The sequence below is a fragment of the Phodopus roborovskii genome, unplaced genomic scaffold (assembly GCF_943737965.1).
Source record: "Phodopus roborovskii unplaced genomic scaffold, PHOROB, whole genome shotgun sequence".
Taxonomy (NCBI): domain Eukaryota; kingdom Metazoa; phylum Chordata; class Mammalia; order Rodentia; family Cricetidae; genus Phodopus; species Phodopus roborovskii.
In genome coordinates, this window is record NW_026126485.1 from 3,163,462 (window position 1) to 3,178,591 (window position 15,130).

The 15,130-nt window shown below is 37.3% G+C and overlaps 1 protein-coding gene across 1 annotated transcript in view; it reads right to left on the reverse strand.

The window, feature by feature from the left end:
• Positions 1 to 15,130, reverse strand: part of Lyst (lysosomal trafficking regulator) — a 171,278-nt gene that overhangs the window by 122,905 nt on the left and 33,243 nt on the right. The window contains exons 4-8 of the mRNA XM_051194746.1: positions 12,816 to 12,906; positions 7,650 to 9,729; positions 4,896 to 5,877; positions 3,251 to 3,412; positions 1,542 to 1,698 (exon numbers count right to left, since the gene is read on the reverse strand). Coding sequence (XP_051050703.1) covers positions 1,542 to 1,698; positions 3,251 to 3,412; positions 4,896 to 5,877; positions 7,650 to 9,729; positions 12,816 to 12,906 — 3,472 coding nt within the window. The remainder of the gene's footprint in view (positions 1 to 1,541; positions 1,699 to 3,250; positions 3,413 to 4,895; positions 5,878 to 7,649; positions 9,730 to 12,815; positions 12,907 to 15,130) is intronic.

The following is a 15,130-nucleotide window of genomic DNA, read 5'->3' on the forward strand; positions in this document are numbered from 1 at the left end:
TAATCATAGTAATCATATAAAGTTAAATAAGATAAAAAGCTGGCATAGTGGTACATGCCTTTAATCCCAGCACGGGGGGGGGGGGCAGGGGGTGCACTAGATTTTTGGGCTTAAGGCCGGCTTGGTCTATATAATGAGTTCCAGAGCAGCCAGAGCTACACAGTGAGACCTTGTTTCAAAAACAAAACAAAACAAAACAAAAAGATGTAAAATGATTGAGGAAGACACTTGATGTGTACCTCTGGCCTCCACAGACACACACACACATACATAGATGCACACTCATACACATGTGTGCACATACCCATAAGAATATGTATATATAACATACACACATAGTAAATTTCACCTAGAACAGGCATATTTAGGTTGAGATTTAGTTAACAAGCAGACAAAGGAAATCTACCATTGTAAAGTTATACCTAGGATATGATAAAACTACCATTAAACCAATTTTTTTCCAAAAAGCAGATCACTATGACTTTCAACTTTAAAATCAGTGATTATTTCTATTCCCTCCATGAAAAAGAGAAAATTAATTTCTAGCAAGACTAAATTATTGTAAATTTAAAGAAAACTAACAGTGCTGGGAAAGTGCCAAGGCCAGTGTCTGAAAAGAAAGAACCATCACAAAATCTTTTGGCTAAAATATTCTGACTTAGTTAGGCTTTCCATTGCTGTAATAAAATACCACTACAAAAAGCAAGTTGGAAATGAAAAGGTTTATTTCAGATTACAACACCCAGGTCATGCCCCATCATTGGAGGAAGTCAAGGCTAGAACTCAGGGCAGTAATATAGAGGCAGGAACAGAAGCAGAAGCCATGAAGCAGTGCTGCTTACACTGCCTTTCTTATACATTCCAGAACCATCTGCCCAAGAGTGGTGCCCACAATGGGCTGAGCCCTCCCACATAACTAATTAAGAAAATGTACCACAGGCTTGCCCATAGGTCAATCTGATGGAGGCATTTCCTCAGCTGAAGTTCCCTCTTCCCAAATGGCTCTAGCTTGGGTCAAGCTGACATAAAACAAACAGACCATCTTTTCCATTCTATCCAAGCTGAACAGCCAGCACAAAGGATCAGATGCAACACAGTTCTATCCTAAGGACAGGCTAGCATACAGGAAAGGACAAAGGAACCCGCTGTAACACCCTTGGATGTCACTGACAGTGAGATTTCAATGTACATACCACCTCTTCAGAAAGTGCTTCCCTGACTAGCCAATGATTGGTAATCACCTTCTTTTTCTTATGCTGTCTACATCTAGATATTGCCTTTCTTTCCTGCTGGAATGCATATGAAAGCAAGGACTTTATTCTTTATCCTTATCTTAGGTATCTACTTGTTTTAGACAAGAAGGGTTTTTTGTTTAGTTTTGTTTTTCTCCTCACAGTGCAAGGGATCAAACATATGGCCAAATAAAATGACAATGCAGTACCTTTTTGAAATTGTAAGGCCACTGGGTAGGGGCATAATGAACCATTTTGCTAATTTACAATATGATGACAATCCAATCACAAGCATCAGAGATATTTTACCATCATTTTGGGCATCACCATCCTCAGGATTACTTTCACTATCCGCTTCATAACCTTCTTCCTCACCCAGAAGTTTCAGATTACAACACTGAGAGTCCTCAATTTCTTCTGAAAAATCTCCAGGCTGGGACAACAATTCTTCCTCAGACTGATGACTCTATGAGGCCAAAGTCAACAGCAAGAGTTTAGACACTGACTCACTTTTCAGTAATAGAATACTTATTGCTCAAGTCACTATAAGAACAATCTCAATATTTTATTTAAGAGAAAAAATCTTAGTAATCAATAGTTAATGAAAAATATGAAATTGACTCAACAATATTTCCCAAACTCTCTCAAATAACTCAGAAACTTTTGTTTCTCCAAAAAACAAATCTACTAGTTACACAATAGAGAATGACTGAAAACCACAATGAGGCAGTATTCTACTATATAGACTTATTTCTAATAATAAACATTATTTTCACACATTGTTAGAAAAAATTCCCAAAAGTATTTTTAATTAAATGCTTCATAAACTAGATAACTGGAAAAATAACAATCTTCCAAAGGAAATAAGGATTTCAGAATGTAACTGTCTACATATAATCTCAGAAATCAAGAGTTCTAGCATCAATTTCCTGTCTAATACCTGTGGCAAAACTTTCTTTTTCTTATAAAAATGTTACTGACACTTTCACCTTAGAATCTATTTGAGTTTATAAAAGCTCAGAGTAATTTATCATTGCAACAGCAATAAAAGGTAACATAAAGTAGATGTTTTAATTTGTTAATGGTTTGCTATTTGATTTACCAACAAATTGAAGTTATAAGCTTTAAAGTCAATTTTTAAAGTCAATAAGCTTTAAAATAATAGAAAATAACAGACTATTATGTCAAATATAATAAAATACAAAATATATTAATAGACTAAAGGTTAAAAAATTACATAAAGATGAAAGCTAACAATAGTTAATCCAAAGTCAAAGAAGCATAACAGGGAAGAGAAATGAGTTAAAACACATGTCATAAAGTCTCAGGAAAAAAAATTTAAATAGTCACTTTAGAAATAATGTTAACAGAACTCAAAATCTCCCAATGTTGCTTTCTATATGAGTATTGGTCATTTTTATGCTGAGTAATTTAAAATTAAAGTCAGTATAGAGTCTGGAAATACTAGCTGTACCAACACAGGACCAGATAAGATAGCTAAACATCACTATTCATGAATCATCATTTAATAGATTATCAAGTACTGCAAACCAGGATTTTCTTTCAAATTCTTCAAGGAAGAAAAAAGAAATGGGAGGAAGGAAGTGAAAAATCACATTGATGCTGAGGAGTCAACTGTGGAAGTAGCTGGCACAGGGGGAGGTGGTGCTGCCCAGTTTCTATTCAGATTTGAAATTTTCCAAACTAAAGTCTTTTAGGGAAATAAGATTATTATTTATATATAAGATTATCAAACCTAAATACATTGTTGCCTTATTAGGGACAAATTACCAAAAATTTCCAGATTAGATTAACTGAAGCATATTGTAATGATGACCTGCTTTTCTTCATGGCAGGACAATGGTGAAATACTAGCTATTCCAAATGATAGAGAATGAACCAATGAACTCACCTGACCAAAATCCAGGTCCCTGTGATCTAAATAAGTGTCCTGGCCCCACCCCACATGTTCCAGTCTCTACTAGGCATACATAAACGCACAACACATGGGTTCATACCTTTTCAGTCACAGTATCACCAGGATCTAAATCTGCTGAATGATTCCCCAGGGCTACTCGAAGCAGGGCATCAAATAAAGGTTTTGCTAATTCTGTTTCTGTCACCTTTGACTGGGAAAGGTGTTCCTTCATTTCGCACAATATATTTTCCACAGACAAGCTCTAAGATAAAATGAGAGACTAAAAATATCAATAACATGATTTTTAAAAAATGACAAAATTGATTACAACAAGCAGGGGAAAATCCATTTACTTGTAATTGATATGAAAGTAAACTGACTGCATAAATTTTGAGCTTTTATCCAAATATTCTATTATTTAAAAGCTGTTAAATTTTTGTTTATAAATATATTACGTTTTAAATTTCATGCACTTTGAATGATACAAATCCATAAAAAAAATTCACTCTTTGGGGCTGGAGAGATGACTCAATGGTTGAGTCCATATAGAGGACCTAGGTCTGTAACTCCAGTTCCAGGGAATCCAATGTCCTGCCTCCTGGCCTCTGCACTATGCATACATAGTGCTCAGACATGAATACAGGCAAAATACACACATAGAGTGAAAAATAAATACATCTTCAAATTTTTACAAAATCATTCTTTAAAACTTCAGAGTTTTAATTATCTCCAGAGTTTACTAATTCCTTACTCTTAGAAATCCTCTAAGAGTCTAAGAAGTAGTTCTAATTATTTTTTTCTTGTACTTTCAGTTCTGCCCTTTGAAGCTATTACTGCTTGCCTAGGTCTCTGTAACAGTAGATTAAAAACATGCTTTTCTTTTAAGGAATTCTAAGTCTACCATGTAAAACAAATAGATACAGACCAGATGATGACCATACCAGAGCCATAAACAAAGGTCAGGGAATATAAGCAGAGTACCCAATAGTATCACAAAGATTGTGAACTTTGACACTCTAAAACACAACATCCAGAACTACTCATTTAAGACTTAATTCACAAACTATCCCAAGGGGCTTTTGCAGAGAACTAAACAGTGGGTTCTTTAGAGCAAGAAAAGGATTATGTACTCCTTTTTTTTTTTTTCTCCATACCTGGTATCTGGCTACACCCAAAAAGGCTTTCCAAAAACAAAGTATGTAGCAAGTGGGAGTGGGGAGGGCCAGGAGGGCCCTCTCCTTCCTGTGGATTTAATAACAAGAAAAGCTCCTGAGGTCCCAGCCCTCTCAGTCTCTAGAAGGAATTAATGGTTACTAAGGAAGTAACCATTTCCATTTTCTGCTGTGGTATGACAACTGTCAAGGAACTCTTACTTTGGTAAATAACTCTTCATCCAGGATCTTATAAGAAACCCTAATAAAATGTAATGAGTACGTACGTACACACACACACACACACACACACACACGTGGAGAGAGAAACCAGATGGGAAAAGGAAAGGGATGAATGTGAAAGTGAGAGGGGAAAAAAGAGGGCAAGGAAGATAAATTGATATAATTACACTATATACATAAAACTGTTATAACAAGGTTCAGATAATTAATACATGAAAAACAAATATTTAAATATGTGGCAGAATAAATTGACAATATTGTCATAACATATACTATATATTATTATATGTATATATAATACATACATTACACATGTATGTCACATGAGCTGGACTAAGGACAAAGCATCACCTGAGTTGGTAGCTCCAAATCCATCTTCTGTTGACTGGCTCTGGAGCTATGAAGACAAATGGCTAGAAGGGACTCCAAAAGTCGTATACTCTGGAGAGAGGTATTATTTTCTTGACTCATAAATGCCTTTGCTTCACCAGAAACAGCTTCAGTAGTCAAAATCTGTTCTATACTTGTGGGAAACATATGCTGTGACTCTAAATCATTCAAGCTGTCAGCATTCTTTTTCAGATGTCCCAGTTCCGGTGCTGTCATCTCAGGTTGAGACATTCTGGTTAATTTTTGGTTTTCATTTGCACTCACTTCTCCCTGCCTTTTTCCTTGTTTCTCTTCATGACTTCTGAATAGTTTTTGGATTATCATAAATATTAATTCATGGCATACTCGGAAACCACCAAGCCTATGAAATTGTTTCTGGAAGACTGAACTCAACATGTAGAGCCAACGACACATGGACCAAATGTCTGCTGCTTGGTGCAAACATTCAGGGGAAGGTAAGACGACATTCTCAAGAGACAGACATGGCAGCATGTGACTTAATGGCTCACTGGCAGTACTGTCATAGCCAGAAGTATCTTCTGACTCGTTGGCAGAGTCCCTGTCAGAATCTGCTTCTTTACTGACACATAAAAAAGCCACACAGAGGAAGAGGTTTATGGTGTTTATGTGAACATCCTGATGAGCAGTCTTCCGTTTCTTTGGATAAGCTTCTCTAAGACTGGCATAAAACTTACTGAGACTACGAGGAGAATCTGAAGAAGCTTGCTGCTTATGGAGAGAAGGACTCACACTTAAGGATGGCAACTCCTGCTCCACATCTAACCCATTGACACCTGGAACTGAAGCATCTTTCTGTTGTTCCCCTAGGCTGATAATCAGAGTTTCAAATGCTTTGAGGGAATGACTTCGAATCCCATCTAAGTAATTTAATTCAATTATTTGGTTTACTCCATTACAACTTAAAAACAAATCTCGTATTGCCCTGTGAGAGATAGGAAAAAGCAAAAGGATTTATGTAACATAGGGAAACATTTATAAATAGATACATATGCTATGTAACCATGACATTGCTGTGTTGCTGTGTGTGCTATAAACACTGTCTACTCTAATTCACTGTCTGAACAGTTCTAAGATACTCATCAAGATCTCAAGTTACTTTCCAATTGCACTTAAATGCTCATATACAGCTCTGGCTACATTTAAAAATAAATACACACACATGCACACACACACACACACACATATCACATACATTTAAAAAAGCAATTTAAGGGAGAATTTTTTCTTCAAATAGTAAATTTCATAGAAATTCTAAATATCACAATCATCAACCACCACCAATGTGGGTATGGAGGGCAAGCATACATTCGTTCACTTGCTCACTTGGTTGTCTGTCTAATATTTGCTTCAGAACTGAAAATTTTGGGAGAAAAATCTCTGAGCTTGAAGGTTTAGTACCACATGAACGTCCCTATAGTTTTCTTCTAATTTGTCAGGTTGATCAAAGTCAACAGCACAGTCATGAAAGATGAGTACAGTTTGGTAGAATCCATGTCAGTTTTAAAGTAGCTGTATTAAGATGAACCAAAAAGTGCTGCACATGAAGATAGTAGTTACAGGTTATAATTTATGCTATTTTGAAATGACATGCATTAATTTAAATGGGCAATCTGCCCATTAAAGCAAGCTTTACTTACACAATCATTTTAAAATGCCCCAAACTTAACCAAACTTAACCCAAACTTAATCTGGAAAATTCACTGACATAATATAATTTTTTGTTGTTGTTAAGAAGTGGTTATGTTTTTTTCTGCCTCACTATTGAATTCTATTTATTATTATTCTTTTTTTTTTTCCTTATTTTACATATCTATCCCAGTTCCCTCTCCCTGGTGCATGAAAGGACTTTGGAGGCACATTCCCCATGGAGAGATACTCCCTTAATCTAGAGACAGGAGAGAGGGCCTAGGCCCTACTCCAAATAACTTGGCAGATTTTGTTGGTCCCTCCTGGAAGGCATCACCCTCCCTGTGGAGTGGATGGAGAATGGGATGATAGAATATAATTTAAACTTTCTTTTTGTTAATCTGTGTTTTCTACTTTGGGTAATAAATGTAACTATGATATTTAATAAATGGTCTCCTTAATGCCACCGATTCAGAAACTAAATATTTCATGTATGTATAAATTATGCATTGTTATAAATATGTCAATTTTTAAGTTTTATATTTATACATAAAATATTATAATCATTTTCCTGTTCTAACATGATCTTTATAAATATCTTAATGGTTTATAATACTCTATCTACATAGTAAATACCAAAAAAACTAATGTAAACTGTTCCACACATTTCTTTCCTTCAGAAATATATTCAAAAACTTTACCTCTTTTTTTCAATTGAAAAGTTAAAAATCAATGTCTCTAGCTTCTCTTCTATATCCATCCCCCCAAAAAGTAATTTTTAAAATGTTTAAAACATGACATGGGACAGGAGGGTGCAGGAACTGGGAATGATATGTAAAACATGCTTGTTTCAAATTTAAATTAAAAAATTATATAATAAAAAATGACATGGAAAGAGTTCCTTCTTTGTGAACAAACTAAAATCCTTGAAAACAATACAATGACTATGATTATACTATAGATGAGATCCTTAGAGACATCAAAGTTAGAAATGTAAACATACACATACATTTTATCACATGGATGTATAATATATGCAACTGTAAATATATATGCATACATACAAACCTGCATTTAAGTAGAATAGGCAGGGTTTTTAGATAAATCTGAAGTACTTCCTGAGGCAAACACTGTTTCAGTTGACTACACATATGAGTCTGAGCAGAAGTAATGCTTAGTTGCTGACAATGATGTACTAATTCCACTCCTCTTTGGAGCACAGGATTAAAAACATATTTAAATAACTTCCACTGAACAACTACATTGCCTTTCTGGATTAAATTGCAAATGTGATTTGCAATCTGTATGTTATGCAATCTGTCTTCTTGAAAGACAAAGTTCTGGTAAGCCTCCAATGCATCCCATTTCCACAGTAAATCTTCAGACCCACTGCTGGGCAGGATCCCTTGAAATCTATAAGAAGCACTGGGCAAACCAGATGAAGGGCCAGCACCACACAAGGTACCTTGAAGTGTCTCTTCTAACTTAGCCAGTTGGTCAGAATCCACAGTACAGATGTTGCAAGCTGCTTTTTTAATCCTCTGTGAAATCTCTGCTCCTCCTAACTGATCCAAAAGAAGTTTGTTAAGGACATTCAGTATGTGCTGCTGAAAATTCTTCAGTGCTGGCAACTTAAAAGCATGAAGTAAAGGGATAATCACAGACTTAGGATCCATACAACAACAGATTCCAACACTGTGTACACCCGATAAGATCTGGACACAGGTGGTGCTCAGGGAAACCTGTTGCAGCAAGCGTAAGCACTGATGCGCGCACACAGCAATGCAGCAGCACCGCTCAGGATACTGGATATCTCCTTCTGCAGTCTCTTCAAAGGGACTTTTAGAAAGCTGGTTTTTAAAAGCTGAAACCAGGAGACCTGAGAGATCACGGTGGTGCTGCATGAAATGGGAATACTCACAACGCCGGTGCCTTTTCCTCGTGCACATGGACTGATGAAGTTGCTCTGATTTCACTTTTTTGACAGTACTTATTATTTTCATTACACTGTTTATCAGGGTTTTCAAATGTTCTGTAGCCTCTGAAGGAACACCATCCCTTGAAAGCAGCCATTCCATCTGAAGAACTGCTGTTTCAAACAGATTAAATCCTTGGTGCTGAATAAATTCTTGAACTAAATCCATGGCTTGACTAAAGTAAAAGGGATTTGAAGCTGCACTCTGAAGACAAGAGATAAGGAGCTGTAGAACTCCTTCCAGAAGCTCAGGTAGAAGAAGGGCTCTATGACGATACTTAGAAAATACAAAGCCCTCCTGGACCTCCTGTAGTGTTTTCTTTTGTCTTGGTGAGAAAGGGTCAGGCTGCTTTTCCAAGCAAGCTCTAATTTTTAAAGCTGCCCTAAGCAATTCAGTCAAATTTTTTCTAAGACTTTCGGGCATTGCCTCTGCTGTGCTAACATCTACTGACAAAAGATGCAGCACAGTTCGAAAGAGCATCCGTTGAACCAAAGCCACTGGCTCCTCAGTCCACCCTGAAGAAACCACTTGTCTCTCCAAAGTGTCACTCTGGTTACAGCAGTCCCCAAAGCCTGCCAGGAACTCAGTCAGTGTGGGTACTACACTCGTTGCTAGGGAAGAAGTATGATTCAAAGCAATGTCAAACTTACAGACTTTCTCTAATAGCGATAACAGAACATGACATAAGTCAAAAGGAGAATTATTCATGTTACTGAGAATAGACAAGGCTGCTGGCTCACTTAATATGTCACCATTTGAATCCTGTCTCGGAATGATTTCTCTGGAGTTTTCCAAAGCCATGGTGTCAGAAAGGACCTGTTCTTTGGTTTCAAAGGGGTCAAGTTTGGCTATGAGGTGGTCTTCCTTAGGAGACTGCATCAGGAGCCGGGGCAGCACATGGGACCTCCGGTGCTTACTCACAACTGTATTTTTCTCATCTGAGTTGCCTTCGGAGTCAGAGGTGGAGAGCTGTGTCTTTCTTGCATCTCTTACAGAATAGCGATGGGTACTTTTACGCTGTTGTCTGCTTTTTTGAAAAAGGTTTACTTTTACAGAAACTGGACCAGGAGGAACATTTCCTTCTAAATATAATTTTCCCTGAGTTGACTTTTGCAAGCTTGAGTTCTTTTCTTTGGTCAGGATTATATTAGATGACAATGGCAGGTTAAAATCTAATGAAATCAAGAAAGAAACTTAGAATATGTCAGTATTTGTTAAACTCAACACATATGGGTAATGACTCTTACAACCCACATTGTGAGTCTGGCCTCACATAATTTTCCTGCAAGACTGCTTTCCCTAGTTACATCTCTAGGTCACTTCCATCCACACATATCCTTTCCACTCTCAACACCAGGTGGCATTAGCTGAAAGGATACAAACTGACAGGAGAGAAGTCCTAGTCCCTACTTCAAATGACTTGTCAGATTTACATGACCCCGCCTGGATGGCATAGCCCTAGATGTGGAGTGGGGGTGGGTGGGAGGGGAGGGTAGTCAGGGTGCATGTGAGGGGGGAGGGGGAGGGAGGGAAAGAAGGAGGGAGGGGAACTGGGATTGATATGTAAAATAAAAAAATAAATTATGTATGGGTGTTTGCTCCTATTTTCAACAGGCATTAGTTGAGGGCTCCATGGAGAAGTTAGTTGTTGATCTCACTCTCTGGGAAGGGCATTTATGATAGCCTTTCCACAGAAGCTGAGATTGTTAGTTGGGAGCAGTCTTGTAGTTCTCTCGACCTTTCTTTGTGTTCAATTTTATCTTCAAACCAATATTGGCTCCCTCTTTTATGTTCTCTCTCTCTCTGTCTCTGTCTCTCTCTCTCTCTTTCCTATCTTCTATTCCTAACCAGGCTCAATCTTCCTGGTCGCACAGGTTTTCCTTTCTTCCCCCTCATTTTCTCCTACTTCTCTCTCCATTCGCTGTCTTCCCCCACTTCACCTGAGCTCTGGGGGGACTTGTCCCTTCCCAGTTCTGTGAGGGACTTTATATGAATCTCTTAGAATACACCTTGTATCCTAGTTCCTCTGGTGATGTGAATTATAGGCTGGTGATCATTTGATCTAGGTCTAAAATCCATATATGAGTGAGTACATACTGTGTTCCTCTTTTTGTGACTGGGTTACTGAGTCGAACTAGAACCCAGAAGCAGATGGAGAGGACAAGACCACGCGGCAGAAGCACATAGAGACAGCTTACCTGAACAAGAAGGAGCTAACGGGCCCCCAGACTGATAGCTGGGAAGCCAGCAGGGGACTGACTCAGGCCCCCCTGAATATGGGTCTCAGCCAGAAGGACTGAGCAGTCTAAGGGACCTCAGACAGTGGAGCCAGGATGTATCCCTGGTGCACAAAAGGACTTTGCGAACATATCCCCCATGGAGGGATAACTGCCTTAATCTAGAGACAGGAGAGAAGCCCTAGTCCCTACTTCACAGGACCTGTCAGATCTACATGACCCCAACTGGATGGCATTCCCCTACACATGGAAGTGGGGTGGGGGGATGGGAGGGGAGGGTGTTTAGAGTGCATGTGAGAGGGCAGAGAGGGTAAAAGGGAGGGAAGAAGGGAGGGAGGGTTGGGGGGGAGGGAGGGAGGGAGGGAAAGGGAACTGGGATCGACATGTAAAATAATAAATTAAATTAAAAAAATGCTTTGACTCCAAAATTTAAGTTGAAGGACAAGTTACTGGGGAAAAGGATTTCTATTTTTATTTCCACAGAAAATGAAAAGATGTGGATTCCTTCCAGACTAATGAGGTTTGATCAAGCCAGAAGGCCTGAAACAGAGTACAAGCTAATCCTACATTCAAAACAGCTGGACAAAACAGCCCTACAGACTACAGCCAGGACAGCGTCCCTTACCAACAGGAAGTAGCTTGGAAAGAACGACGCCCAAATTCCCAAATATTGTGTATAAATGTTTGTTTTCATTTAATTGGACTTTGTTATATAAAATTAAATAAAATAAAAAAATATAAAAAAACAATTTAATTTTTTTAAAAAAGAGAGAGAACTACAAAGAAAAGAATTAGAAGAGTGGACATGAACTGATACTATATACTTCATTCTAATTTCAAGCTATGAGACTGAATTATCCAGCTGCTGTGCTCACCATTTATAAACTTTTAGTAATGCTGTAATTAAGATATAAGGTTAGTTCATAGCATCTCATTACTTCAATATTCATCAAGACTAGGGTTAAAAGAGTTCTTCAGTCAAAGCATTTCTCTGGGGGCATCGTTTCCTGAACTAGCCAAGTATACAGAGATCAGCAGTCCTTCCTAAGTCCCCACAGCTTGGGTTAGCATTCAATGATCATTTCTTAGAAAAAAAGGATCTAATTAAATGAGTATTGCTACAATCCTCATGAAACAGAGTTGTAATTTAGGAGGAATAAATAAAAAAAATTAATAGAATCTTGTATTTGCAGAAGAGAGCAAACATTAAAAGGGACCAGTTCCACCAAAATATAAGATGCCAGCAATAAAGACAATTTCCTTAAAATGGCAATAATCAATTCTTTAGTTAACCATTTTTTAATTCTGCAAACTCAAAAAAACAAATCAAGAGTAGTTAGTGAATCAATAAATAGGAAAATAATATTAAAAGTCTTTAAATATCTTCCTTAAAAGAGCTCTATGTCAAATATGCATTAAAATATAAAATAAGACATTAAAATATAATACAGGAAGACTGTTTTTATCAAACAAGTCTAGAAATGATCCAGGGGAAAAACCTGCTTGTCTTCCACTGTACTTACAAATGAATATTTTTCAAAATCAGAAATTAAAATTACTTATTGACTTCATGTCATAATTCTTAGTCTAGAAACAAACTATGACTTCAAATTTATCCTTCAAAAGCAAAATTAGAAAAACTGAACTAAAGAAAATACTGCAGAAGTCACTTTTAGAGCGCTGGCAATAGCAGTCTTTAAGCAAAGAGCTTTAATTCCTTTCTGCAAACTCTTCACCACCCGTTTTCTTAATGCTACAACATACCTAGCAACTCCTTTCAGTAAGCTGCTTCTTTGTGTATTTTGTAATTGTCATTTGTGTAAGCCTCTCAGAAGTACCATGGTTTTTTATATTACTGGAAGAAATAAACTTCTTGCCTAATGAACTTTTCATACTAGGTATATAATAAATCACCACAATATCTACTACTATGAAGTTACATTAACCAATTAGGCAGAAGTGGCTTTGCAAATGAACCAATGGGCTCTGAGAACCCAAGTAATCTCTGAAAAGGGACATACCTGTTGCCTGCTGTTCCTGGACAGGTATCTTCCATACCAAGGGAAGGAGTGACAGAAGAAGAGTCAGGAGTTCTTCTCTGCAAGTCAGGGCCTGTGTCAGAAACAAAAAGGTCTTTCCTGTTTTAAGGGCCCAAGACTCACTTATTCAACTGAACCAAAAACAAATTTTATCCTTAAAAAAAAAAGTTACAGTTGAGAAACTAAGGATCAAATTAACCTATTTTAAGTCCAAGTCAAACTGTGGCTACTTATCAATTTATAAGCTTTCTAACCACAGAAGAATGTAAGATCATATGATGGTATTTAGCACATTCTCGCTAGTATTCCCAAGAAGAGCTGTTATTGCTACATGCACATTGCAAGAATTCATCACATGTCTAAAAATCAGACTTGTTAAGTAAAAATTAAAAAAAATAAAGCCTGAAAATTATTAAACTAACAAGGTTACTAGAAAAAATGTAAGTCTTCATGTAGTTAAATGTGAAACATAGAAAATAATTTTAAAAAGTAAAAGGAATATTAATAATACATATAGAAGTATTTATCAGTGAAGATAATTAAATATATCGACTGAACACTCTATTCAAGGGACTTGATATATAATCTTTTTTGAAGTAAGTGTTCCATGTTGGAAAAGGTTCTTTTAATTGGTCCATAAAATATATACACACAAACGGAACAATAAAAGGCATGTAGTACCAGTAAACTTCCCAGTATTGAACTGAACCCTAGTATGGAATTGATATTCAATGTAGGAGTCCAAAAGAAAAGAAAATCATCAGAAGTGTTGAAGTAGAACTGCAACTAGACATATATACTTGGGATACCTGGGACATGGTGGTCAAGTATTTATTTAATAGTTAAGCCTGGAGTTATTCTCTCTCATGACAGTCTTTGGGGAAGGGAGCAGGATGACACAAATAGATTTGTTGGGAAGAACTGTGGTAAATGGGAACAGCCAATGTTAACAGCAAGATCACATGGCCCATATGTGAGATTGATGACTAAGTAACTCAACAAATAAACACAAACTATATGGTAGAACTGAAAGGGCTCACAGTTCATTTTCAATGATGCACAAGAGGGGAAAAAAAAAAGACTCCTTATAGGTTTCTGGTTTAAGTAACTAGGTGTCTGATAATATTTCCACAGAGAAAATCTAAGAAGGGTACTAGGTTAGGATAAAGATGATGGGTTGACTTAAAATGTTTTAAATTATGCTTAGTGTGCTTGTGCTATTAGGCTTAGCAGTGAATGCTGAGCCATCTCATTAGCCCTGATTCATGTTTTAGACATATGCAATCTGAAATGGGGGGTGTCTAAATGGAGACAACTTTTAATAGAAAGATAATATATAGACCTGAAACTTAAGATATGGAAGTCATCTGAGTGGATACCTAGGACATATGTGAGGTTTTCCAATGAGCAAGCAGAAAATGATGACAATGATACTCAGAGCTCCAAAAGTTTTTAAGGAAGTAAGGGTGGGCAGTGCTAAATCAAGTAAGCCTGTTGAGAAGACTTATAGACTGTTATTACAGAGTGGTGGAACCAGAGAAACTACAGAAGAGAGCAGGGAAAGAAAAGGCATTCAATAGGATGAAAGCTGTCATTTCTGAACTGTATAAAATGATGGCTGAAAAGCCTTAGCAACTGGAAGGTGCTGATGACATTCACACTCACAGCTTTAATGAAGTGATAATGAATGAGTCCCTGTTGTAGCAGGCAGAAGAGTCAAAGGAATTAAAGAAAGATTCCCACTCTTAAGTAAAGTAAATAACTTTCTAGTTCATTAATGTTTCAGAGTCCTCCAATCTGAGTCTTTAGTGGATTCTAACAAAACAGACTCACTGTCCTTGTAAATGAGTCCTTGTTCTACAGCAGTACAGTGGCAAATTATCACTGCTATGTGAACAGACATTCCTGCCTTAGCCTGCTGCTCAATATGATCTGGATCATCCCTGAAACCTTCCTACCATGTAAGGCCTAGCTCCAGCAATATCTGCTCTGTGAGGCTCATGATCCACTTCTTCCTGAAACAATTGCTCTCCCCTCTCAGGATTTCATGCCTATTGCCCCCAATTCACCATGCAAACTTATAGACAACAATCCCTTGAAAGGATGAGGTGGGGGCAAGTACAGATCTTTGGGGTTTGATCCTGCCATGCTAGAACAGCAGTCTTAGTTGGGGAGGAGGAATACATTGACAGTTTAATGTAACAATTCTTTACCTCATACTTAGTGTGTTTCTAACACGACTCATTATTGAGGCAGCTCTCCCTAGTAATAAGAATGTTGTTTGTTTGTGTGTATAT